The following is a 26,694-nucleotide window of genomic DNA, read 5'->3' on the forward strand; positions in this document are numbered from 1 at the left end:
TCAATAAAATATTAGAGGTTGTTCAACTTTGTCCCTATGTATCACAGGCCTACATCAGCATTAAGGAGCCACTATTTGACAGAAAGAAAAGCAAAAAGCTAAAAAAAAATCCAAAATAAATTTTACTTCTAGAAAATCACATGCAGTCACAGAGAAAAACTTTACTCGCTTAAAATAATAAATAAAGGAAAACTCCGTTGGTTAGAAGGCTTACAAAAAACGTCCTTACCTTGAATGCACTGAAGTGTTCCATCCTCTGCTCTTATTGTAAAAGTTTCACCTGGATTAACTTGAACGAGAATAACCTGCCAAAACAACACATTAATTTCAGTTTAATACCAGAACATCTGGGATTTCCCTTCAACAGTTTTATTACCCAAATTTATGTACTAGATAGGAAGTATGTGGCACAGAATCTTGTATAAACACAAAACTTAAGATACATCTTAGACCTGGTTCAAATTTGAGGGGGGTAAGGACATGCGTTTGAAGTTAGCTAAGTGAATGCTCCTGTCTTGCTTATGATGCTATCTAACTAAAAAACTCAATTTTAAGACACTTTTTCTTTCACACACTTCCTTTTTTTTCTTTCCCTAATTTACAAACAACAGTTAAAGAATAAAAAGGACCAGAAACTATACTTATAAAGGAAAATTGCATGGAGAAATGAGGTTCTGACCAAACACTGTCACATACTGTTCCCAAGTGTCTATTGCTGACCTGGGTTATATGATTCTACTGTGTTAACAACAGGAAGTAATTTATAAGAAAAACATGTGGAAAAAAAATACCTGAGTATAGGATCCAGAAATAATAATGAACAGTATAAAATAAATGAATATTACAAATAGGCCCCACCAAACACTCAAATTTTTAAATCTATTACCTACATGTCAGTGTTTTAGTCACATGACCATAAATATTTAATACCAGAAGACAACTTCCAAAAGATTAGACCATGCATGGCAGTGGCAAAGTATGTTCTTTCAAGAGCGTCAGTTTTAGTTCTAATCTAATTCAGTTCCTTTAGATAACAAAAGAAAAAACCATTAATTTATATCTAAATACAAATTAAAGGACAAAGTCCAAGCTTAAAAACAGTTGTTAAAAATCATCATGTTCTAGGTTAACACTATTAAAATAATTACCGTATATTTCTAGAAACTGGAAAGATGTCAGTGTCACATTCACCTTATAGCTCCTGGAGCAAGCCTTGTTCCTCTCTGCCTTGAAACCATCAAGCGTACTGTTCCCTCTGTCTGTAACCCTATTCCAGCACTCCTTTGTCTCTGCCCACCGCCCACCTTACTCCTTTCCCAACCAGCTAATGCCTAGTCATCCCTGTCAGCTTAAGAAGTGGAATCTGACTCTCAGGACAGGTCAGAACTCCCACAATATGTTCTCAAAAAAACTGTATTTCTCCCTCCTAGAATTTACAATTGCGATTAATTAACAAAGCTCTTATTTTAGTGCTGTCTTTTCCTTCTTCAATCTAGGCTCTATAGGGACAAGATCTAGCCCAGAATGAGTGCTCAAAGCTGTGCCTGGCATAAAATAAGTGCTCAATAACTATTTTTACTGAATGAAGGCAAGTCATAAAACATAAGGAAGAACACTGCAAACAATTATTTTAACTTAGAAATTAGGCTTTCATAATAAACAATTTAAAAAGTCAACTTTATTTACTGTATGTACCATAATTTATCTGTTTTGTAAAACTATTTATTAAGATCAAAGCCATTTAATCTTTAAAAACTAAACCTTTAATATCCCTGTATTTTGATGCTTCTAATACTTCACCACAGAAGACACCGCTAGGATATTAAAATTTTAAAAATCAGGAAATAAATTAACTGGAGAAAACAAGATCATTCAGGGAAAAGCAGTACAAGCTTCACCCCTGGTGCTTCTCATTCTCTGGAAATATTAACAGTCATTTCAAGGCAATTTATTTTTCCTGTACAGTAACTGTGTCAATAATCTTTCAGTCTTAAGTATTCCAATTCTCACCAATGTAAACACGTTGTGCCATTTTAAGAACTCAAAAGGAAATCCCTTCAGATCTCTATAGAGTGATTAAAACATTTCAATTGCTTTCTTGAAACTGAGATTTTAAAGTCATTCCTAACATGAAAATAGTTTTGATTTAATTTACATAAACATAGAACATAACTCGACTACCATAGAATAAAACAAGACTCCAGTAAAGAAAATTATCCAAGTCTTTTTAAAAGTCCTTAGACCGATTCTAACATCACTGTAATAGAGCAGAAACCATCTGCTTTGTGATTAAACCTCTAGGGATAGGCCTATAATATATGCCCGTAGAATTAATTAGTTAAAAAAAAAATCAGTGGACACCAAGACTACACGCCAGATATTTTTGACAATGCCAAACAAATTCACATACTCTCATCCACTACACTCATAACTGTCAGACAACGTGTCCTGAATGCTGGTTCTGAAAGTACAATTCACCGGTATTATGGAAAGTCCCAAGCAAGAAAAGGGATTTCTCAATTGGGGTATGTTCCAGATTCTGTCACATTATCTGCTTATCATACTGCATGAAGTGTTTCTGACAGTTCCTTAGCGGTCACTGACACGAGGCCACAATTCAAAGAATGGCCTGAAGGCATCCAGCCTCCAAAAGCCATTTATTTACGCCTTCCCTCTCTGCTTACAGAGGCCAATTCCTGACCCCCATCCCACTTCTTCAGGGAGAAAAATGATAGGTAAAGGGCTTTTAAGCATCCTGCTAAAATACCTTTCCTTCAGATGTTTAGTTCCTGTCATTTTCCCTGCTGCTGGGCTGCTATGGCAACCAGATTATAATCTACCGAGTCACCTCAGAAACCAGGCAAATCACCTGTGTCCCACTATCAATTTTTCTTAGTAAAAGCAAAAGTCATTATTTGAGCAAACTGTATTCATCTTGGCACCAAGATATTTTAAAAGAAAGCATTTTATTATACCAGGCAGGCCGACTACCTTGCTGTTTTCACTGTCAATAAAGGAGAGAGAAAAATAAAGTTTTGACACACACCAGCCCAGTGATCTGTCCCTGACAACAGACATGAATGAGACGGCTGCAGCGGCCTCCAGGAGCATGAGTCACAGCCTGGCAGGCTCCCTGGCACTTAACCTTTTCTATCATACAAGTCTCTCTCTCACTTCCCCCTCTCTTCCTCCCTCCCTCCTTCTTTCTCTCTCTAGCCACAAAGCAGACATAACTGTTACAAGTTCTCTTAAATACAGAACGTAAAACATAACATCACTGTCCAAACCTCATCATTTTTTGTCCACTCGCTAAGCATTTCCTGCTTTCCCAAAGTCAGCATTAAAATAATTCATGCTCTATTCTGTGTCTTAGAGGAGGAGGAGGAGGAAAAAAAAAAAAAGACAAAGATTTTAACCACTGATAGATTTCTTCCCCGCGAGATGTTAAAATAGAACCATGTTAATCAAATTATAAGAGCATACTTCAGGCCACTCTTGCTTGATCAGATCTGTTTCCAATCTGTTAGTGCTACATGAACCGAGCAGCCTGAAATAATCAAAGGCAGTATCAAGGCTTAATAAAAAATAAGTGACCATTCTTCTGAAGTCTAAAGAAACAGTAAAACAAGAGGACGAAGAAATAAAATGGAGCAAAAGGCTAAACATAGCATCCTGAGAAAGCTTTACCCACAAGACAACTGGAACAGGTGTACCAGATACTTCCTTAAAGGTATAAAGATAAATCTAACTGTTTCTTACTCATTAGAAAGGGAAAAGGAAAGCTACTTTTGCAATTTAAATTTTGAGTGGCTGATTACCCACAAGATCAATACATAGTATCTAAGACTACTCCTGGAGGCAAATTCCTAATGTATGCCTCAAATTAAAAAGGACCAGCCACCTGACTACACAATCACTGCCACGTATGTGGTCCATCACAAAAGCTTCTGCTGGAGAACAGGACTGACTGACCAAAGATGAAATGTTACATTGCCAGCATTCTTAAAAAGTTAAATCCAATACCCAGACAATCGAAATATAAACTACGCTAGGAGAGGAGATCCCAGTTCACTTTTGGAGCTTTTTCCACTTGCCACACTCTGTGAGGCTTGTCTTACCCTTAGCTGTTTCACGTATAAATGAACATTGGAGCCAGCATTTATGATTATCCAATAGATATCTTTAGGGGAAAAAAATGATACAACCTAAAAGCTGCAGAAGAGTTCCATGTAAGGAAGGATTCTATGCAGGAATACCTAATAGCTTTTAAAAGTGAACTTTGACTACACGAGACGAATAGTAGCACTTTTTTCTGGACATACACACTCTCACTCCACATTCCCAAATTCCAGAGAAATCCTGGCGAGCTCTGCCTGGGCCCTAGGGGTCCCAACCATCCATCCATTTGAGACCCTGGTCTCTGTGTCACAGACCACAGGTGGCCTCAAGCAAAACTGAAAAGTAGGCATTATTTGTTTTCTGAGTCCTCTCTCTTTTCTCCAAATCAGGAAAAGGGAGATGATGAGCTGCAAATGACCAATAATTATCTTTGTGGTAATAACATACACAAAGAAAGTGTCCCAAGGTTAAAAATGTGAGCGGGTAAAATAGAAAGGTAAGGGAAGATGATGGGAAAGTTCTGATCACCTCACCTGCTCAGCTGTCCGACCTGAAGCCCGAATCCAAAGCTGGCAGGAAAAGAACATACAAGACCAGGAAGCCTCCAAGGGCCCTTACACACTGGGTCAAGGCACAAGGACATGCATGGTGGTGAAGCTCTTCCTTGGTCAACACTACTAATACAATAAGTGGTCTTGTTTTGTTTCTTCTTGGGCTTTAGGATTCATTCAGTTTAAAGCAAGCAAGAAGAATACTCCAAAGCTCCAAAATTTTTAATACTCTGATTTCCTCAAAGGATGGAAGGTTCAAAAGTTGTCTTCCTCAACTGACAATTTCCTATCTCTAAAAATAAGTCAGCATGATGCAGGCTACTTTATCAACTCCTTTTAACAGCTGTTTATTCTACAATGATTATATAAATTGCTATTAATGATCGAACCCCTATGGTCTGCCAGGTAGATATTACTAACCAGATTTTACAGATGGGGAAACTGAGGCTTAAAGAGAATAAGTAACTGTCTAAAATCACAAAACTACAAAATGACTGAGCTGGTACTGGAATCCAGCTCCACCTGACCAAAATGCATGCCCTTCTCTTCCACCACACAGCTTCCCCGCTGCTCTGACAGGCGCTGGCTTCACAGATTCCATTCTCCATGGAGACACTTCAATCAACAGCTGTAAGGAGAGATCGCACTCAACTAGGTCAAAGGCATGTCCCCAAAGACTGAGGACAATTCCTCTTACAGGAAATCTATGCTCACTCCCTGAGCCAGAGCCTCTCACTCCCAATGTGGCAGATAGGTGGTAAGGAATTCTTTAACAATAAACAGTTGCTTTTATATTGGGCAGGATTTATTCTCATAAAGTCGTTGTCAAGTCCTTGAATTCCCCTAGAATCCTAGGACAATCAATGAGCTAACCACTCGATCATCTTAATCACTAGATGCCATTTCTCCTGGCCCAACAGTGGCATAAGAAAAACAAAAGATGACTCCTGGGAAGATTGCATCTGAAGCTTCTATGCTTCCTAAAAGTCACCTGTCAGTAACAAAAAAGACAGGAATGGATTAATAGGGGACCCAGGAAAGAGAAATCAAGATGAACCAAGAAAGACATTTTTATGCACTGAAATCACATTAGTGCCTGCTGAAAATATATACATTCAAAAGAGTTCAATAACTGCATTTCATGAAATAAGTGTCCTTAGAAGAATTACTACGATACCTCAGTCTTAATTCAGCACAAATTAATAAATGCCCAGAACGGCATTCCTCTGGGAGTTGGGAATAGATCTAGCCTTAGACAATACAAAGTGCTGCCCACTTTGGGTTGACAAATGGAATTTGCAGGGGATGGGGGGTGGGGAGGTCATTTTCAACAAAAATAAAACATTTACAGATAGTGGTAAGTGCTATAAAGAAAATACAATGGCAGCTTGTAAGAAGTTGTATATTTCTACTCCCTCTAATTGTATACTGCCTTGAATAAAGAGATTCTATTACAAAAAGAACTGCTGTTTGCTAAGAATAAAAATGTAGCATTAACTTAAATGGAAAAAATGTAAAATGTAATATAGATGGCCCAAAGTAGGTTAAAAGCCTCTTTTAAGAGAGCCACAAATGCCAGAGTTTAAAGTTTCAGTATAGGACTTTCAAGATAAAAACCAAGAATACAAAAGACCAAAATTCCATGTCCGGTTAAGTGTAATTTTTCCCTGGCTAAGAGTAACAGCTACCAAATAGCCTCGTGCATTTGGAGCACCATTAATTTAAATCTTGTTTTTTCACTTTATTAAATATATTTTTCACAGAGTTGTTGAGTACCAAAAATATAATTTTTCTTCCTTTAGTTGAAAATTATGTTCACTGAGAACAAATTTGGTTCCTGTCATCACCACTTCAGGGTTGATCCTTGTCAAAAACATCCATCAGATGAGGTACAACCTGTTTCTACCCCTTAATTCTATACCTCGTATCCCCAAGCTGGGCTCTGGCCACACTGAGGGAGCAAGAGCAGCTTAATCTACTTTTCACCTAATCAGCCCTACCCTGAATGTGCTCTGCACACTGAAGCTAGACTGTCTCCCGCCATTAGATCCAGCTACCTTATGTCTGGTTTTGATCGGCTGAGACAGAGCAACATGATCCATGCTGATGTGCTAATTGATGTCACATACCTCTGGCAAGCTACGCATTAAACCTAAACAAACTACTGTCAGAATCTCAAGGCCAGTGAAGAAACATATTTAACTGCCTATATTCCCAATATTCTATTTTTAAAACCCATTTCAATGTTGGCCACGTCATTCATTTAACAGTGTTCTTCCCCCTAAGACGTAATCAAGAAATAATGTGTCCATGAAGAATGTTCTCATCCTTATAAGTGACAGAAAATCAGTTCCCAATATTTTGTCATTAAATATTCTAGAGTTAACTTTGTATATTAATCTCTTTTCTTAATGGCTTAAAATTAACACTACTATTGCCTGACACTTTGTGTCCACTAACATAAAATCAGAAACGAATATAAACATGTAATATTCTAGGGTTTTGGAAGGATTTTGCAGAAGAGAGAGGAGAACCCCCTCCCCACCACTGTATAGTATATTATCATCACTTATTCAGGCCTTGACTGTACATTGATTATATTAAACTCACTTAATACCTAATACAATTATTGAAACGTTGATTATTCAAACGTTTGCTGAGTAGTTACTACGTGCCAGGCAGTTTATTAAACACTGATGAGTCTAAGATGAGAAAAATGAAATCCTACCCATTTGTGTGTTGGTGCAAGAGCAGAAAATACAATTAACTAATAAAATATGATTATTTGCCATTAAGTGCTCTAGAAACTGAAGAAACCATTGAGAAATCAGGAAAAGTTATAGTTGGGAGTGACATTTAAAGGGAGAGTGGGAGACTGCAAGTGGATGAGCAAAAGAACAATCACACAAGCAAATGCATGGAGGCCTGAACGGTATGATATGTTTAGAATTCTGATGTGGCTATAATGGCATATGCACATATCAGAGGAGTAAAGGTGAGACTGCAGAGGCAGGCCAGGGCCACCTTGGAAAAGCCTTTGTTTGCCACACTTAAAAGTCTGGACTTCATCCTGTAAGCAGTAGAATTTTCCAGTAGGATGACATTATTAGATAACTCAGATAGCAGTGAGAAATCCAAACTGAGATGGGAGAGACTGGACACATGGTGACCAGTAAAGATGTTAATAAAACATCTACCTGTGACATAATTCAACAATTACGTTGTTCAAAGTAAGAGTTTTCAAAAATAATTGAGGATTTAACCTTTAAATATGGCTATCCAGATCTCAGGTTTGCTGCTGACACGTTCCACCCTACCCTTCTACCAACATCGAAGTTTCTAAGACTACAGAGGTATAGCAATGTGTATGGCTCTTCAAGCCGTAATTACTTGAATTTTTCCTACTTCCTGTCACTCTCTCTAATTCTGTTATCTGTGATTCCACCATTTCCATTTCCACCACTGCCATCATTTACAGGCACCCGCAATCTGCCCCCCTCTCTTGTGCCTCCTCCATTTCCTCCTAGACTTTTTCTATCCCTTATTTCATTTTTTTTTTTTTGTGAGGAAGATCAGCCCTGAGCTAACATCTATTGCCAATCTTCCTCCTTCCCGCACCCCCCAGCAAAGCCCCAGTAGATAGTTGTATGTCATAGTTGCACATCCTTCTAGTTGCTGTATGTGGTACACGGCCTCAGCATGGCCAGAGAAGCGGTGCGTCAGTGCGCGCCCGGGATCCAAACCCGGGCCGCCAGTAGCGGAGCGCACACACTTAACCGCTAAGCCACGGGGCCAGCCCCTATCCCTTATTTCTTCTCTTTGGTTTCTTAGCTTTTGCTCTAAAAAACTAACCCCAAGAGCAATCAGCAACCAACCTAGCATTCCTTCCCTTTCCTTCTAGTCAACTCACCAAACAATCAGAGTGGATTATGCATGTCCACCTACTACATTTTTAGTTGGTTTGCTGCCCAAAAAGGAAAAGAGGACTATTAGGATTATTGGGAAACAAACATGAGTCAAAGGAGAATCATATCTTATTTTTAAGGGTCAAAGTTAATCATATTCCCAAAATATCTACTTTCTGATTCTTAAATAATTCCATTGCAAACTAATTTATTTTTTTATATCTTCAAGTTATAGTTTGCCTTTTATCATATCATATATACATAAAAAGGTTTAAAAAATAAGTTAGGACTCAGAATTGTAGATAAGAAAAAAAAAATACCACCTACAACTCAATCTTTAAATTAAAAAAATGAATCTTGGGCCGGCCCCATGGTTTAGTGGCTAAGTGTGCACGCTCTGCTACTGGCCGTCCGGGTTCGGATCCCAGGCGCGCACTCACGCACCGCTTCTCCAGCCATGCTGAGGCCGCATCCCACATACAACAACTAGAAGGATGTGCGACTATGACATACAACTAACTACTGGGGCTTTGGGGGAAAAAAAGGAGGATTGGCAATAGATGTTAGCTCAGAGCCAGTCTTCCTCAGTGAAAAAAAAAGAGGAGGATTAGCATGGATGTTAGCTCAGGGCTGATCTTCCTCAAAAAAAAAAAAAAAAAAGAATCTTAAGTGCTTTTAAGATTTGAAAAAATAAATACATAACAGCACATATTTCTTCTACATGTCTGTCTTTTTCCTGCCATCCCATACGTTGAGGTAAAATTAGATGGAGTTCAGGCCAGCGTTATCTTCTAAGTAACATTATCATAGGTAAATATTGAGTAGTTAAGTCACTCTCTGCTAATCTCACTTTAGTTTCAATTCATTTTTGAACTAATAGTTTAAAAATCAACTAATATCCGCAAGATACACAATAAGAAGCACAAATCAGAGAGATGGCAGTTGAGTCTCAGCCCTGGTAGGCAGGGCACTTAACCTCCTAACCCCGTACCTCCCCACCTGAAAAAAGAGATGATACCCACCTCATGTGTGTCCGTAAGGAACAGAGCAACACTAGTGTAGCCCCGGTACAGGGCCCTACACATAATATGTGCTCAGTAAATAACATATTAATACTTCTTTTTCTTCAAATTTCTATCAGTGACCACTCTCTCAGTTTAGGAAAAAACAGTGCTTCTAACAAGAGAATCTAAAGAAAAAATTTTACTGAATCTGTCACATTTCATGTACTCAATAAAATCTAAAACCAGCCAGTTCTTCACCTCTGACCAGATTTTCTGTTTGGGAAACATTCTGGCTTTCCTTAAAGGCTCATCTCCCAATTCATTCACATTCCGGTGTCTGTTCAGCTTCCGCGGATCCCAGCAACACGGTGACTTTGGAATCCATTCACAGACGTTCTGAAATCTAAGCCCGTTACATCTACAAAATGGTTTGAATTACTTGGAAACACTTCTAATTAAGATCATCATAACGAAAGTCAGCAATAAAAAGTAATAAAGTAACACCACAGTATGTGGAACTTTCTTATGACGTGCTCAGAATTCCAGGAGAAGACCCTTTTCTGACCCATAAGCTGCCCTCTCAAAGCACAGAGGAAACATTAAACCTGGCCAGATTCTCTAAGGAGCATCAGGCATTTGCCTCTTTAAACACTTCAGCAATGAGTTTGAGAGGTTATCCACCATACAACCCAGGAAAACAGAATTATACAGCAGGATACTTAAGACCATTAGAAAGTTTAAAGAAACTGTCCAGATTTAAGATTTCAAGGAAAACAGACCAAAAACGCTCTTCAAAAATGTAATGTTTTAAGATTTTCCTTTCTAGACTTTAGTACTAGAGCTTTGTAAGTAACTGCTGGAAAGCCCAGAGCATTTTTACTCTGTCTTGGAAGAATGACATCCCTGAGTGCATACACATACCGACTTGTACAAATGAACAGATTATTCCAATTCTTCCCTCATTCTGCACCAAGTCCAAATTCAAGACTGACACTAGTCTCTGCAGACAACGAAGGAAAAATGTGACAAAGATTTTCCAGCCGGCCCCTCCCCTCCTCCTCGCACGCCCTCAGCACATACGAGCACACAGCAGATTCTATGCACGTCCCTAATTCAGGGCCAGTTTATGCACCATGACATCAGTGCAGTATAATGAGCCAAGTTTAAACTCCATCTGGGACAAATAATGTCCAGGCACACTGTGACTTCTTTTGTTTATATACACTGACTAAATATGTCTTGGTGGTAAATGAACTAACTCTTAAGATTTATTTCCCAAGGCCTCCAAAACAATATTCTGCACCCCTGAAGCAACTCGTTGCCTCCAGTTCTCTTTCCAAGGCTATGCGTAAGTGATTTTTAACAGAACACATGATTTTGAAACATATAATTAACATCTTGAGGAGAGTCAAAGTCCAAGCAGCCCTTCATCAATCTAAAACTAAGAAAAGGAGGAACTCACTAGCAAATGGGTGCGGTATCATGGCTCACGGTACAAATACTGCATGACACTTAATTCTCTATTCCCCCTGAGAACAGGAAAAAGCAGAGGTGAGAGATTTAAGAAATGGTCATGTAGCAAAGTGCCCATTTTCTTTCTCCTGGAAGAATAAACTTTTTTTTTTTTTAATTCTGGCATTACTTAAGAGGAATAATTATAAATTCAGAACAAAAAACAAACAATCTAATAGGTTCAAGTCTTACAAGTTTTTAGATTTCTTAAGACACAAAAATTGTGCCTCTGGGGTGATGTAATTTTTGAATGGAAATGAAAGGCGGGGTTTGGGAGGAAAAGAAGGCTGACAAAAAGGCCCTCTCCTAGCTCCCAGGGTGAGACGCTCAGGGAGGAGGAATCTCTGCTACTCTGGTCACCACCACCTCAGCAGCTGCTGACCCCAGAGGGAAGCGCTCCCCTGCTGCTAAACTCGGGGAGAGAACCATTCCCCAAGGAAAGAAAAGGAGCCACTCCAATGACCCGGGCCTCAAATGACTTCCCCCTCAACTTCTCCTCCAAACTCAACCCGTGCCTCCAGGCCTCAGACACTGCTGCTCAGTTTGTAATTCTCAGAAGCTCCAGAGCCAGGATCCAGAGGTGGCAGTGGCCATCTCCTGGAGTTAATGTGAAGATCATATAAGATAACAAACAAGAATGCTCTTTTTTGTGAACTTTACAATTGACTACTGTGCAAAACCCAGTCCCATGTCTCTCCAGACTGTGTTTGCCTGAACAAGACAATGGAGATGTGCCTAACCCAAGCAACTCCACCCTTCCTGGAAGGTAGGACATAAGCGGATTCCAATCCAGGGTCTGTGATTTGCCAGGTGCAAGTACTTAACCTTTCCTGCCTCCGGCTCTGTCTGTAAAAATGATCACCACCTTACAGAGTGTATGGCTACTGGATGAAATGATGTATATATTAGCACCATTTCTAGCACCTCATAAGCCCTCAAACAGTTACTATTCGTGCCCTCCACGACAGAGGGAACAAAAACATCAAAATATCAAATAAAAGCCATTCTTTCCAACAATTTTACTTACTGCCCACAAATAACCACTCAACTAAAAGTTGAGGCTAAAAGCCTTCTTGTGATCAGCAAGCTTACAAAGGAACATTTAAGTTTGAGGTAAACGCCAAAAATTTAGTTAGACGCTTGAAATTCTTTCAGTGTCAAAAATCTGACCTTTAATATATCTTTTACATTGTCAAGGCACTGAAACCTCTGGAAGGTCAACCTTAGAGAATCTTTTGTCCTACATTTCCCCCCCTTGGTTCAAGCATAACTGTGAGGAAGCGAGCCACTGCACCGCTCCAAAGGTGCACACACCTGGGGCCATGTCTGTCTTCACGTCTCCTCAGTGGAGGCTCTTTACAGTTTGAGGCAGCTTGAAGTAGCACTGTGCAGAGAGGCAGTCAATGACAACTCTCAGTGCCTGACCCTGAGTAAACCACTTTAAATATGAGAAAACAGAGACTCTGAGAAGTAAATGAGATAACATCTTCTATCACCCAACTCCACCCTTAACTGATTCCCTGGGTCTTTAAAACAGCTATTATTCACAGACAGGGTATATATAAGCCTAAGGTCTGATTTTCCATCACAACCCTTAAAAGAAAAATATGGACGCCATTGCTTTGTTAATTTATGTTATATTTGTATTTTATATTACACTTTTATTTTCAGTTATGACTAAAGTCACCAAATAAATTATAAATAGCCATTCTATAAGGATGCTTTTTATAAGGCCCTTTTACCAAAGTGAGGAGAAATAAGATGGGTCTTAAATAATCTATTCTGTCAATACAAAACAAAAATTAAAATGGTGAAATCAGAAAAGATGAATGAACTGCGTAACTCTGGCCAATTTAGCTACCAAACAACATCACTAACCAAAACACGTTTCGGAGTGACATGGTTTCTTCCATGAATTGGAACACCAACTCAACATTCCATATAAGGACCAAATAAACTTCCATCCAAGGTAATAACATGCTTCAGTGCTGAATTTTTCTAACTACTTAGAAAACACAAGAACATTTCAATGACCCCTCCTAAAAATTACGTCACGCAACATAATTGGATAACAGAACAAGTCCATTTCTCTCCAAATCCAAGGTTTGGCTCACAAGAACTGATTTTCGTTTTTTGAAATAATAGGAATAGAGCCCTAATGACAGCTCTACTGATATAAACACTCTCGTCAACCTGCCCCCAAAACTAGACCAGTTTCCTCCGGTTCTCTACTGACTCCACTTAACTGCCCGATTATTTGCAAACAGGAAACCCTCACCAAAGTAATTCTGTAAATGCAGACTGTCCATTTTTATCCAAATGTACATCTACTACACTGTAAGGAATAAGGAATGGGCAATAAAGAGCGGATCCAGGAGAGGCAGGGTCAAATTATACTCTAGTTAATGATCGTGCTGAATACCCCTGCTGCCCATAAACAGCATTCCCTCTCAGCAATGATCTGATCTGACGGTCACCTGTACAGGAAAAAGGCCCAGGGCTGAGAAGCTATATGAATATAGGCATGAATACTAAAACAGCACCTGAACTCTGTTTCTTCTGGAGGCCCACCACAGACCAGCTTCAATGTATTGTAACAGAAGAGCTGGCCGGAAAATTACTAGGAGGCACCTAGTTCCGGCCGAGCCCAATTTAAGCGAAGAAACTAATGTAATCTAAAGGTAGCCAAAATTATCTAGATACAATAAATACTGTGCCACTTCAGCAACTGGCACCTTGGCAGGCTGTTTATTTTTTACATCTGCATTTGGAACTTAGAGACTAATGTTACTAATTTTATGCAGTTTGCTCACTACTGTCTTATTTGAAGTGTAATGTATATAATTTCTATAAGTCATATTTTTAAGTCAATCATTTGGACAAAAACAGAGAAGAGTCTGCCAACATGAAAACAATTTTGCGCAAACATATGTCTTAATACACTCTGGATGGAGAACTGTCCCATTTTTTCTTCCTCTGTGCGTATATATAATTTTTACTGCACTATGAGATACATCAATGGCTGTCACATCGCATTCAACGTGACAAATACATATTTTAACAAAATAATAGAAATAGGCTGGCCCCGTGGCTTAGCGGTTAAGTGCTCGCGCTCCACTGCTGGCGGCCTGGGTTCGGATCCCGGGCGCGCACCGACACACGGCTTTTCCAGCCATGCTGAGGCTGCGTCCCACATACAGCAACTAGAAGGATGTGCAACTATGACATACGACTATCTACTGGGGCTTTGGGGAGAAAAGGGGGAAAAAAGGAGGAAGACTGGCAATAGATGTTAGCTCAGGGCCGGTCTTCCTCAGCAAGAGGAGGAGGGTTGGCATGGATGTTAGCTCAGGGCTGATCTTCCTCACAAAAAAAAAAAAAAAAAAAAAGGTCTATTTCAAGAAGTACTTAAGGAAGACTCAATTCCTAGAGACTGTAAAAATGATTATAAACACAAGTACATGCATCTCTGCCCTTGGAACACTGATACCCTGCATCTGTGTTTAACGTCCCATAACTAGTCTGTAAACAGAAAAACCAAGATGTCTGGTTTTTCTTCTGCCCTTCCTAAACTTTTGTAAGTGCTCAATGTGGCACTGATTGGGGGCCCAAATACTGTGCATTGAAAAGCAGAGGCCAAAAAAAACAATACATGGGTCACACCTTGTAAGACGTATAACTGAAATCCTTCTACAAAGCCATGTGGACCAGAGCCCACACTAGTGCACTTCACGAGTCATGAGGAAAGCGGAAAACTAAAAGCCTTAAAATCACCTCATCGGGGCCAGCAGGGTGGCATAGTGGTCAAGTTCACGCACTCTGCTTTGGTGGCCCGGGGTTTGCAGGTTCGGATCCCAGGTGTGAACCTACACACTGCTCAATCAAGCCATGCTGTGGTGGCATCCCACATACAAAATGGAGGAAGACTGGCACAGACGTTAGCTCAGGAACAATCCTCCTCAACCAAAAAGAAGAGGATTGGCAACAGATGTTAGCTCAGGGCCAATCTTCCTTAACAAAAAAAAAAAAAGAAGAAAAAAATCACCTCATCAGTGTGATACACAATGAGTGTGCCTGAAAAATCTTAAACATTTTTGCTATATTTAAAACACGAAATGCGTGAGCACAAGATGCAATTTCAAAGGTAAAAAGCTAACAATTTCCAGGTTCCAAACTCAAATGACCATCGAGCCCAGGCAAGTTTGGAAACTGAGTGAAGGGGACAGAGTGGGGACTGAGGGTGCCCATCGAAAAGTCAGTAGCTGCTACTTTTTGCCAGTGAATTGTTGCGATGTGAGAAGACCAGCCCAATGATATCAGATCTTCTGGGTTTTCCAGATAAAGAGAAAATTCTAGAATTTTATGTAAATTTTCCAATTTCTAAATATTGGAACTGACTTATTTTTTTGTTAACTATGAAGATTAAAAAAAAAAAAAAAAAAGCCTGTATGACAAATGCAACAAGTAGCCACTTTCCAAGCCCTGGTTTAGATGAATTAAATTTGTTCATTTTGTTCACCCTTCACCCATTCTGAAGGATTTACTGAATGTTACCTCAGACGCCAGGCACAGCGTGAACAGGAGACACAGTCCCCGCTCTCCTGGAGTCTACAGTGCGACCAGACAGTCAAACACTGCACTAAGTTGAAAACAATCATAGTGTTTAAAATTGCCGTTATTTTACAGTGCAACCTTGCCACACCAGTATTTTTCCTTAATCCTCTCCTTTTTGAAGGCAGCTCAGTTTCTCCCATTTGAAGGATACTGACTACTTCTTGTATCTTATTATTATTGCCTTTGGCTAATTAAATTCTGAAGTGTCTCTCAACCCAGACAGCTCAGAGCTATCATAATTATATGCCATACGTCATAATTATTGTGGGTGCCACATACAACAACACCCTCTGATAATATGGCACCAACATTTTCCTTTATGAGACAGAGATTATGCAGAGGCCATGCCTTTTCGGAAGCCTTTGTAGTGAGCAGAATTGGCAAACCTAAGGCAGAGAGGACTGGAAAATCAGACCACAGACCCAAATAAACTCCCACCTTTTTTTACAGTTAAAAGGGGGCCCTAGGGGTGGCCCCGTGGCTTAGCGGTTAAGTGCGCGCTCTCCACTGCTGGCGGCCCGGGTTCGGATCCCGGGCGCGCACCGACGCACCGCTCCTCCGGCCATGCTGAGGCCACGTCCCACATACAGCAACTAGAAGGATGTGCAGCTATGACATACAACTATCTACTGGGGCTTTGGGGGGGAAATAAATAAATAAAATTATCTAAAAAAAAGGGGGGGCCCTCAGAAGCAGGAGTGGCTGCCTGTGCTGCTGGAAAGCGGTTCTGGTTGACAGATGCTCATGACCTGCACCTCTGCGGAGTCAACAATTCTGAGGAACAGACATCAAGGGGCCAGGAGTGGACCGCCAGGCTGGATGCGTTAGAGGACAAACAGATTCACTAACAAGAATATTGAATCGCAAAGGTTCCAGAAAAGAGACTACAGAATGTGCAGGTCAGTTTGCTTGGGGTGCTACTCACATTAGCTCTCCACTGAGTATACTATCCCTACAGAGTATTCTCACCTCATAAAACAGAAACTGGTTACATGATATGCAAAGCCTGAATAACAGCCCCAGACTTCACTTCAGGTAAGACCTCTGTTCAGGCTCAGCCTCCTGCCCGCCTATCCCACTCCCTGACCCATCCCTCCTCAGTGCTCTCACTGATACATTCTGCAATCCAAGCACTTCTGCAGCTCTATGCATGTGTAAATACACCCTTTTTTTTTTTAAACCATGTTTTGCTTCCCAACTAGATTGCTCGTTCCTTTAGGGCAAGAACACTTTCTTACTCATCTTCGTGTCACCAGCACCTGATACAGTGCTGGCACAGAAGACGTTGGATAAACGCTTATTAAAATGAACAAATCTATTATTCAGTCACTCCTTAATTCAGTCATAAATTCTATCTTCCCACTCTTCCTTTCCACCCCAAATCTCAAAGAAAAGAAGCCAACAATATCTTGACACCACAGGCCTTTGTAAGTTTGAGCGGCTAGAGAGAACGTGGATGGCAGTTCGCAATAATAATTTTCTTAAACATTTGCACAAGTTGTAAATGTCTCACACATCTTGATAGTGAAGAGTCTGACCCAAGACTGGGCTTCCCCATACTTGGTTTCCCAAATCTACCACTTGACCAACATCTTTCTACTTTCAAGCCAAGCCCTCGCCTCTAAATAGGATTCTATCATAAAAGGAGCTGTTATATAATGTTATTCAGCAATAATAGCAGTAGCCTCTATCTTAACTGCCAGCCTCATTCTCATTTGAATATCCTTCTTTTTCCTGCAGAAACCTCCCAAGAGCTGTTTATTCATTTTTTTACACTATACTGATTATAAAACTCTTTCTGGGTCCCCCTGACACAGGGGTATCAGTAGATTTAAAGAGTAAACCTGTGTAGTTAGAGGATTTGAACTACTGAAGGCAAGAAGGGAGCCATCAGGGAAAAAGTTATTAAGAAGATATCAACCAGAACAGAAAAGGTCACTGGATTAGGAGGAGAAGCACACGATGTGAAAGACATGCCGATGACGAGCACCATCTGAACGTGGAAAGTTTTAATATGTTTAATGTGCTGTCTGAAAATGTGTACTCAAAAGAATGCTCCAGGAAAACTCTGGCTGTGTATTCTGTCTAGGGCAAACAAAGGCTTTCAAAAAGAAGAAACAAAAGGGAAAAAAAAAAACCTCCCTCTCAATAAAATGACATGGTAAATGCTGATCAACAGGAAGAGGCAAAGTCAAGAGAAGTGGACGTGGCTGGGGCCACTTTAACCTCCTGTCTTCCAGGGCAAGCTTGTTAACATGCTATCCTGAGCTGGCAGGAGAGCCTAGTTTACATTTAAGGAGATCTACTTCCTGAAGAAGAGGCATTAACAACATTCATTAGCAATTAATATTCCATAAGCTTAAAAGACATAAGAAATATAATATGACACACAAAACATTTGCTAGGTGCCCTCTAAGATGTGCTAAATGCTAGTCAGGACAAAGAGGCATCTAACTCCATCCCAACTCCACTGACCCCCTCACGAACACACATGAGAAGAGTCACTAAGAATATAAGAATATCCTTGTGTAGGTTATAGCAGTCACAGATTAAATCAGCAAATCAGTAAACTCTATGTTAACGCTTTTGTTCTTAACTAATGGTTTCCTTATTTAACTGGTGGCTGCTATAATTCTTCTTCAGAGATCACTAAAATATTAAACCAATAGAAAAAGCTGGAAATTGGGCTGATGTTTACTCTTTCATGCTCAAAACTAGCTGCTACATTTTTAAATCTGTAAGATGTGCCAAAAGTCCATAATAAAGACAACTAAATTAATATACCATTAGGTTCTGAAAATGTCAACATAGGCACCAATATTCTGATTACTGAAGGGCATTCACTGTAATTTATATAGCCACACACAAAAAACTCAGGTTGAAATCTGATTTTCATAGCTCAAGAATAGTATGCAGTTAGGCATATGAAGGGAAGCAAACTTTATTTAGCTAAATAAAGTTATTTATTTAGCCGTGTTGATCTATTCTGAGGTAGAAGAAACTATAGTGAGAGAAGCAGAGGTACTTTATTTAGAAAACAATAGTTCAAAATAAAGCTGTTCGACTTCCCTCCTAAGTATATATCCAAGAGAAATGAAAACATACAGCCACACAAAAATTAGCACACAAATGTTCACAGCAATATTATTCATAATAGCCAAAGAGTACAAACAACTCACATGTCCATCAACTGATGAATAAATAGAATGTGGTATATCCATGCAATGGAATATTATTTGGCAATAAAAAAGGTATGAAGTACTAAAACATGCTACAACATGGATGAACCTTGAAAACATTATGCTAAGTGAAAAAAAGCCAGATATAAAAGACCACATATCACATGATTTCATTAATATGAAATGTCCAGAATGGGCAAATTATCTACAGAGACAGAAAGTAGATTAGTGGTTGCCTAGGAATGGCTGGGAGAAGGGAATGGGAAGTACCTGCTACAGGGTTTCTTTTTAGGGTGATTAAAATGTTCTAAAATTTTAGAACATTTTAGTACATTTAATTAATTATACAATTAATTAAATCTAATTGTAGTCATGGTTGCACAATTCTGTGAAGATAGTAGATTCCATTGAATTGTATACCTTAAAGAAGTGAATTGCATGGCATGTGGGTTATATCTCAATAAAGCTATTAAATAAGTAAAGCTGTTAAGTTGCTTCTGTCCAATTGTGTTCATTATTGTTCTTGTTCATTTTTTAATTGATAACTTTTTTTCAAATCTTCATTCACAATGAGGATGGCTTTTCATTTTAAGAAAAGAATCACCCTTTCCCTGCTACCAATATAAAAATGACAAACCAAGGTTTCAAACTTAACATGACTTCAAATAATGAAAATTAACAGTGTGTCTTATATGAGAGCCAGAACAGAGCAGAGAATCTTGCCAAGAACTCGTACTAATTAAATCCAGAAACCATCAGGACAGAAATCAGGAGGAGGAGGGCTGTGTGGACTGAAGAGCTTTCTCATAACTGTGGTGGTTCTTTTGCATATATAGAAATGTTTAGAACGTCCTCTGCACAGCTGCAAAGTATTAAGACTGCTGTAAACATACACAAGGTAAGCTTCACCACACACACTCCTAACGGAAGTGTAGAGGCAGAGCCAGACGGCCAGCGGGCGGCTCTTTACAAGAGTATAATTTGAGACGTGGGGCAAGTGCTGCCACCCTTAAAACGTCTCCCCCGAGGGTCTGCCAGACAGTGCCTGCAACGTCCACCACTGAAGTCAGCCCTGTGCCTCCAAAGGTCCTTGTTAAGACAAAAAGGTGTTGTCTCAGAGGAACAGCACAGTAAAAGCCTCAGAAAACATCAGTATAGATCATTTTCTCTGGTGTGTCCCCTTGTCCTGATCCTTTAACACAGACCCCCTGAGCACCACCCCACACAGGCTCTTAAGAGCAAGCAGCAAATACTGACAGGTGCCCCGGGGAAGCACTTAAAACTCATGCAGTGCCAAACTCGTGGATCCTGTCTTGAATCCTCACCTTTGGTCCTTGTTCTGTTTGGTGACCCCCTATCCTTCCTCTTTCCCTACCTCCTCTCTGGTATTTCTCCATCCTTTTTAGTTTTGCTTGCTCCTTGGGTCTGCGTTCCCCTTGTGCCATAGCCCAGATTCCACACATAGGCCCTGAGGACTCTACCCACTTAACTAGGCCAAAGCTAAATGTTAGAACTCAAAGGAAAGAGCAGTGGCTTGAGGGAATTAGGGAGACACAGCATGGTGCCTTTGGGGACAGAAAGAGGAAGAAAAACGTCAGGCACATAGGCCACCGCCTAGGCTGAGCCACACTGACACAGCGGCAACATCAAGGCACGATAAATCTTGGGTTGTTCCTGCTGAGAGGGATATTTCGAACACACTCTGCCCACTTAACAATTGTGCCCCATTAAGGGAAATATAGGGTTAATGCCAATCAATAGCTTGGCCCACATAACCTATAAATGTTAATGTTTCTAGCTCAGACATATTTACTAATTAGAAAGACTGAAACATTTCCTTTTGATGAGATTTTTTAGAATAAGCGTACTCCCAATCTAAAAAAGCTTGATATTTGACTGTTTATAAAACAGATAAATTGACAGATTTTCCCTGTCTAAGCTTTACAGAAAGCTCCTCAGACGACATAAAAATGTCGTTTTTTTATTAACCAAAATGATTAAGCAGCTTCTAGCTCAAGTTGAGATAGAAAAACAGAGTAGGGAACGTCACATGGCTTTCTGATAAAGTCCAGTCTTTTCAGTCTTTGGTCATTTCGATGCAAAGGAGTTCACTTCTGAAGAGAAAACCAGAAAATTCTATAACTAATGGCTCTGGATGCTGGCTCATAAACTATAAAAGGCCATTCTACGCAAAATGAATTATAGAAATGAGGGAGAAATGATCAAACACAAAAAGGGTGCACGACAACAAGGACAGGCGGCCTCAGGTCTCCCAGGGACATGAGCAAACTGAAATCAGATGACTCCATTTGGGAGATATGAGTTGCTTTCCAAGTTTAGCCACATTTGAACGCCTTGTCCTTTTTTATCCTCCTAATTAGAGAAAAGAAGGGAGACCAAACACTGCATCTTGAAGCCATTCATGGCACTTTGAGACCCTGCCATGAGTGGCTGGAGCCACGGAGGTGTTGGCTTGGAACCCAGTAGTGGCGGTAGAAATGAAGTAGACATGGCAAAGTATGGTTTCAGCAAATGCTCCTGAGATAAAGCCAACAGGACTGGCTGACAGACGGGAAGAGGAAGGTGACAAGACACAAGTGGAGACTCTGGAGTTGAAGAGCAATGGAGGTAAGGAAGCCAAGTCTCAATTTATAGAAGTACCGCTTGCTGTGAAGAGGAGCAGAGACAGGAGGTGGTGCCTGGATGGGTGTGGAGTCAAGGGAGGGGGTTTTGTTTTTTTTGTGGGGGGAGAGGTGTAGTTGTTTATGTGTTTAAGATAAAAGATACTACAGTATATTGGTAGCAATGATCCAATAGAGAGAGAGACTGTGGAGTCAAGGAGGGAGATATTTGCATCGCTGGCAAAAAGAGATGAAATTTACTCAACTGACAAACATTTATTGAGCACCTAGTAGATGTTCTTTGTTCTTAAGAGGTTTACAATCTAATGCAGGAGAAAGTAATATAAATAATTAAGCAGCAAAGTAAGATACAATGGAGGTATATACAAAGTATTAACGTACTATGATGGATAAAGAGAGATGGCGGAGGGAGCACTTACTGATGTCAAATAAATGGCTGATTAACTTATCTGAATTATTAATATATTTGAGATAAATATTTTTCAAGCAATTGTTCCCAATTCTACTTTTCATAAGACAAAGACTTTTACTTTTTTCTGCTTCTAAAGAACTACACAAAGACAAAATTATATTTATTTAGTACAAGACTGAGCAAACCTAGTTTTTGTAGTCAATAAAAAAATATAATTAATGTTATCAGAGATAACAGTCCAGTCTCTAACAATTTTTAAAAGTTTAACTTACCATTTAAATTTTTTCCCAAGTGCTACATGAATGAGTTCAGAAATGACTTTTCTATTCTGTCATTAAGTAACTAGTGACAAAGAAGTTTTACAGAAAGTAAGCACCATCATTTTCTGAGTAGCAGGCTGACATTTGGAAGGACTGCTCCAGGAGCTAGGTGGGTTCACAGGGACCTATGCATCTTGTCAGGGTCAGTCACCCCCTGGGTGAGATGAAAACCTGACCCACCCTCTGAGTGTCCTGCTCCGGCCAACCAGGCAAATCAGTCAAGCACAATACATGACATGAGTAAACAGTCATTTTATTCCAAAGACTTGTGCATATTTTCAAAATGATTCATTTCAAAAGTCAGACATTTTTTGATGTTTCAAGAATACTAACTGCATGAGGTAAGATTTGCTGCTCTCAAAAATGGCAATTTCTGATATTTTTTAAAATCTTATAGTAGTTCTACAACAAAAACACTTATCTCTAGAACTATTAATGCTCAAAATGACAGATGTTTCAATCTCAAAATAAAACGATTACTGGGTTACCGTTTTCCACTTAGACAATCTGACTTCAATTTCCCTCTTACCACACCAACCTGCTGAGCTGCATCTCCATTCACCAAGTGAGGCATCATGGCTACCTCTCCGTTCAGCAATGGGGGCAGTTCCAGAGGGATTTGGTCGGTCATCATCATTGTGACGTACATTCATGGAGAATTTCCCTCAACTGGCTTCCTGCAAAAGAACCGCCACTTTTTAAAAAGGACTCAGGACCACAAAAAGTCACCTATGACAACAAGTCAGTCATTTAAGTGCACTATTATGAGGTCACCTGAAACCCAAATTATTCCACTCACAGAGTGTGGTGTTATTGTGTCAGGCCCCGAGGAGGGTAAAGCAAAAGGAAGGAAGCAGCCTGAGTAGGAGACCACAGCCCTGAGTCTCCAAGTAGCCAGGTAAACATGACCTCCCATGCCGCGACGCTGTCACTTAGTTGTAAAACTTAAAAATATATGAATAATAGTAACTACCCTACTCCAGGGATCTTTCTGAGGATAAAATGAAATAATATTTTGAGACGGTAAAGTGTCAAACAAAAACTGGTGGTATCATTTTAAGGTCACTATAGAAAATAAGGCCAAAGAGAATGACCTATAAAAAAAGCCTTTCTTGGGGGCAGCCTGGTGGCATAGTGGTTAAGTTCACAGGCTCTGCTTCGGTGGCCCGGGGTTCATGGGTTTGGATCCCAGGTGCAGACCTACTCAGCACTCATTAACCCATGCTGTGGCAGCGTCCCACATACAAAATAGAGGAAGACTGGCACAGATGTTAGCTCAGTGACAATCATCATCAAAAAAAAAAAAAAAAAAAGTCTTTCCCTTTCATTAGGATCAAAATACTGTGCATAAGCAGTTGATCCAAGCAAGTAAACAAAGGTTAACTACCCATACTGCAATTGTTGCAATTTCTGACCTTGCCATTAATTTGGTAATTAATCATGTTCTAATTACCTCTCTCCCATCATTTCCTTGTATTGAATTTAACCTGTGGCATATTTATATCTTTATCACTTGTGCACATCTTGAGCTTTCCTGTATCTCAGACAGTACCCACGGCACCTTGTGCAGAATAGGGCTGAAAGGCAGATTCCATTGTTTCCACAGAATAAATGATTTTCATGCAAGCATTCAAAACAACACAAAGCCCACTTTCATTCCATAATGGTACTTGCCACCAATATCTAAATTTTCAATATAACAGCAAGAAAATAATAAATTCCTATTTAGAATTATAACTTATTCTTTAAGAAGTATTTACATATCTTTCACTTATGCCCAAAATTTATGGCACAAAAGTTTAATAGCACAAAGAATAAACAAATACACTCACGCACACTATTTTAAGTCAGTTCAGAAACAAACTGCTGTATAGTTCAGTTAAATTTTTTATCATTCATAATAAAATCCCCCAAAATTTCAAATTCAAGGGCATTCGGTCAATGAACCCTTTAATACTCAATATCCAAACTAGGCAAAACACTGAGGCAAATCCTTTAATGTCTCAATCCTTCACTGTCTCAAATTTGTCTCAAACAGCTGTGGCAGAAATAAAATATTTCTTTTCATTCTTAAAACACCTCCATTCTGAACATTAAATAAAACTCCCTCCCCCCAAATCCCACCCAAAAGAAACTCTTTCTCTGGAAGTATCAAATGATGCATAAAAGCCACCCAAGAGACTGTAAACTTTTTTATTTTAAATAGGTAAAATTTTATACTATTCATTATAACCCCATTTGGAGAAACTAATTATTTTAAGCACCAAACAATGAAGTCTTGTCCCAACTAGGGAAGCACATTCTATAATAACAGGTCTTATAATTCAGTGTTAATAGTACCATCATGCTGTTTTATGAGGTAATTACTCTGTTCCTAAGCAAATAAAGTACAAAACCCCAAGCCCAATAGTTTATCCTGAAGTAGGAAACAGATTCTTCCACAATAAAATTAACTAAGATAATTCCATTGACACTATCATAACATCACTGTCTAATTTAGAGTAGGTCTAATGATGGAGTACTGATGTCCATTTCAATTTTATTTCTAATACACTTAATCCTACTATAACGCATAAGCAAAGAATAGCTAGTTTTCCTCAGATTGATGATACTGCATGAGACTGTTTCTTAAGCATAATGTTTCATTTAATGTTTCTTCAAAATTGCAGGTTGGATAAACAGGACAGTAATTTACATTAGGGGTCTGAAGATAAAACATCTGGGGGTGAAGAAGCACTCCATGCTCCTTCCACCTTTTCCTCACTCCTCCCCAAGGAAGAGTACCAAGGGACTTGCTGGAAAGGTGACGGTGCAGAGCGCGGCTCTGTATTCTGTCTCTTCTCCTCTCCTGAAGCAGTGAGCGCCTCTCCCACGGGGGACAGTCCTGGTCATCCCACAGACAAGCATAAGGATTTTTTCACCCAATAAGGCAGCAGGAGTAAACTGAATTCAGGGCCTGTCCTCAGGTCCTGTCAGCCTCTAGGTCCTTCCATTAGGCCAGAGGATTAGTAAACAATGATACAGGTTTGGGAGGTTGGCAGGGAACAGGATGGAGGTCCTTAGTGAGGACCCGCTTTGGGCTAAAGCTATTTATGCTCCACACAGTCCAACCCAGCTAACTCAAGTTTTCAATACTGGGGTTTGAAACTCAAATCCAATTATCAGTGCTATTTTGTTCCTATTTCTCATGTTTCGTGTGTGTGTTGTTGGCGGGGGGCGGGGTGGGGGGGACAGCAGGTACTGACAAGAGGAGATCATTGTGATTTAGTAAAAAATTCAGGTATTTCTGGTCCCCTGTCCCTAATACCAAAGAATGTCTCAACACCAACATTATGTCTAACACTGACAATTCCAATTTAAGAGACCTTCTGGTTGGCATGTGTTAAACAATGGGACTTCCTATCAATAAAACACAGCAATCCAGCCCCCCTGGTAGCACTCTTTAGCACAGGTGTCAAGTCCAAATCAGAGAGTTCAACTCCACGTTCTGCAAGAGTGGGATAAGAGGACAGGTCCCCAGGCCCACAAAGGTCTTACAGATGTAGGACAGGAGAGTACAGGGACCCACACAGGGTTGCAAAAACCCCCAAAGAAACCAAGGCCACCGGCACAAAGAGATAATTGTATTTGCTTTTGAAAACTGTACAGGAAACTTTGGGTAATGTAGCTATTTCATAAAGAAAAAAATGCCTGAATCCTTTTTCCTACTAGATGACGGGTTATCCACCTCACAGATGTGCAGAAGTTATTGCAGATTACCTGGAAGGGAGGAGGGGAGGGGGAGATGAGGGAACGGTGCATAAGAAAAAGTCAGCCCTATGTACAATGCCCCCTTAGACCCCACAGTGTGACCCAATAAACATCACACACTCCCAACGCCTCAACTCAACCACCCAACGACCACACTTTTCATCATGGAGAAAAAAGGAAGAATGAAGTGAATAAAAGCCACTGTGAACCCTACCACAATCTCACTTCTCATAACCAAAGTTGTTGCTCCTCTTTTCCCCTAGGCCACCAGCTTGCTAAAATCCAAAGCCTGTTTTCTCATCCCTCAGAGTTTCAGCAAAGGAAAACCAGACACTATCCTGACTGGAATACAAGGTAAGAGATTCATTTAGGTGGCGTGGTACATGCAGCCAACAGGGTTTAAATACCCATTTCTACCCTCCATGCACATAGAGAGGATACTCTTAGTTGCCTGGAATGAAAGGGACATACAGAAAAAGCAATAATTTATCTCTAGGCAAGATAATACCCAGCTATTTAACATGGCCACTGTTTGCCAACCTGTCCTTAACTTATCACGGGAAAAAAACAATTTAGTGCCACGGACTGTAGAAAGTACACAGGAAAAGGCAAGAAGGAGAATTATAAAAGAATAAAAACCATAGATGCAAAACAGAAGTTGTGTCCTTTTGGTCATTCCTAGTGAT

The 26,694-nt window shown here is 39.9% G+C and overlaps 1 protein-coding gene across 4 annotated transcripts in view; it reads right to left on the reverse strand.

The window, feature by feature from the left end:
• Positions 1-26,694, reverse strand: part of FNDC3B (fibronectin type III domain containing 3B) — a 333,064-nt gene that overhangs the window by 240,860 nt on the left and 65,510 nt on the right. For all 4 annotated transcript variants that reach the window (XM_058556347.1, XM_058556346.1, XM_058556344.1 and 1 more), the window contains exons 2-3: positions 22,797-22,935; positions 230-305 (exon numbers count right to left, since the gene is read on the reverse strand). In XM_058556347.1, coding sequence (XP_058412330.1) covers positions 230-305; positions 22,797-22,907 — 187 coding nt within the window. In that variant the 5' untranslated portion in view covers positions 22,908-22,935. The remainder of the gene's footprint in view (positions 1-229; positions 306-22,796; positions 22,936-26,694) is intronic.

Source organism: Diceros bicornis, chromosome 15 (assembly GCF_020826845.1).
Source record: "Diceros bicornis minor isolate mBicDic1 chromosome 15, mDicBic1.mat.cur, whole genome shotgun sequence".
Taxonomy (NCBI): Eukaryota; Metazoa; Chordata; class Mammalia; order Perissodactyla; family Rhinocerotidae; genus Diceros; species Diceros bicornis.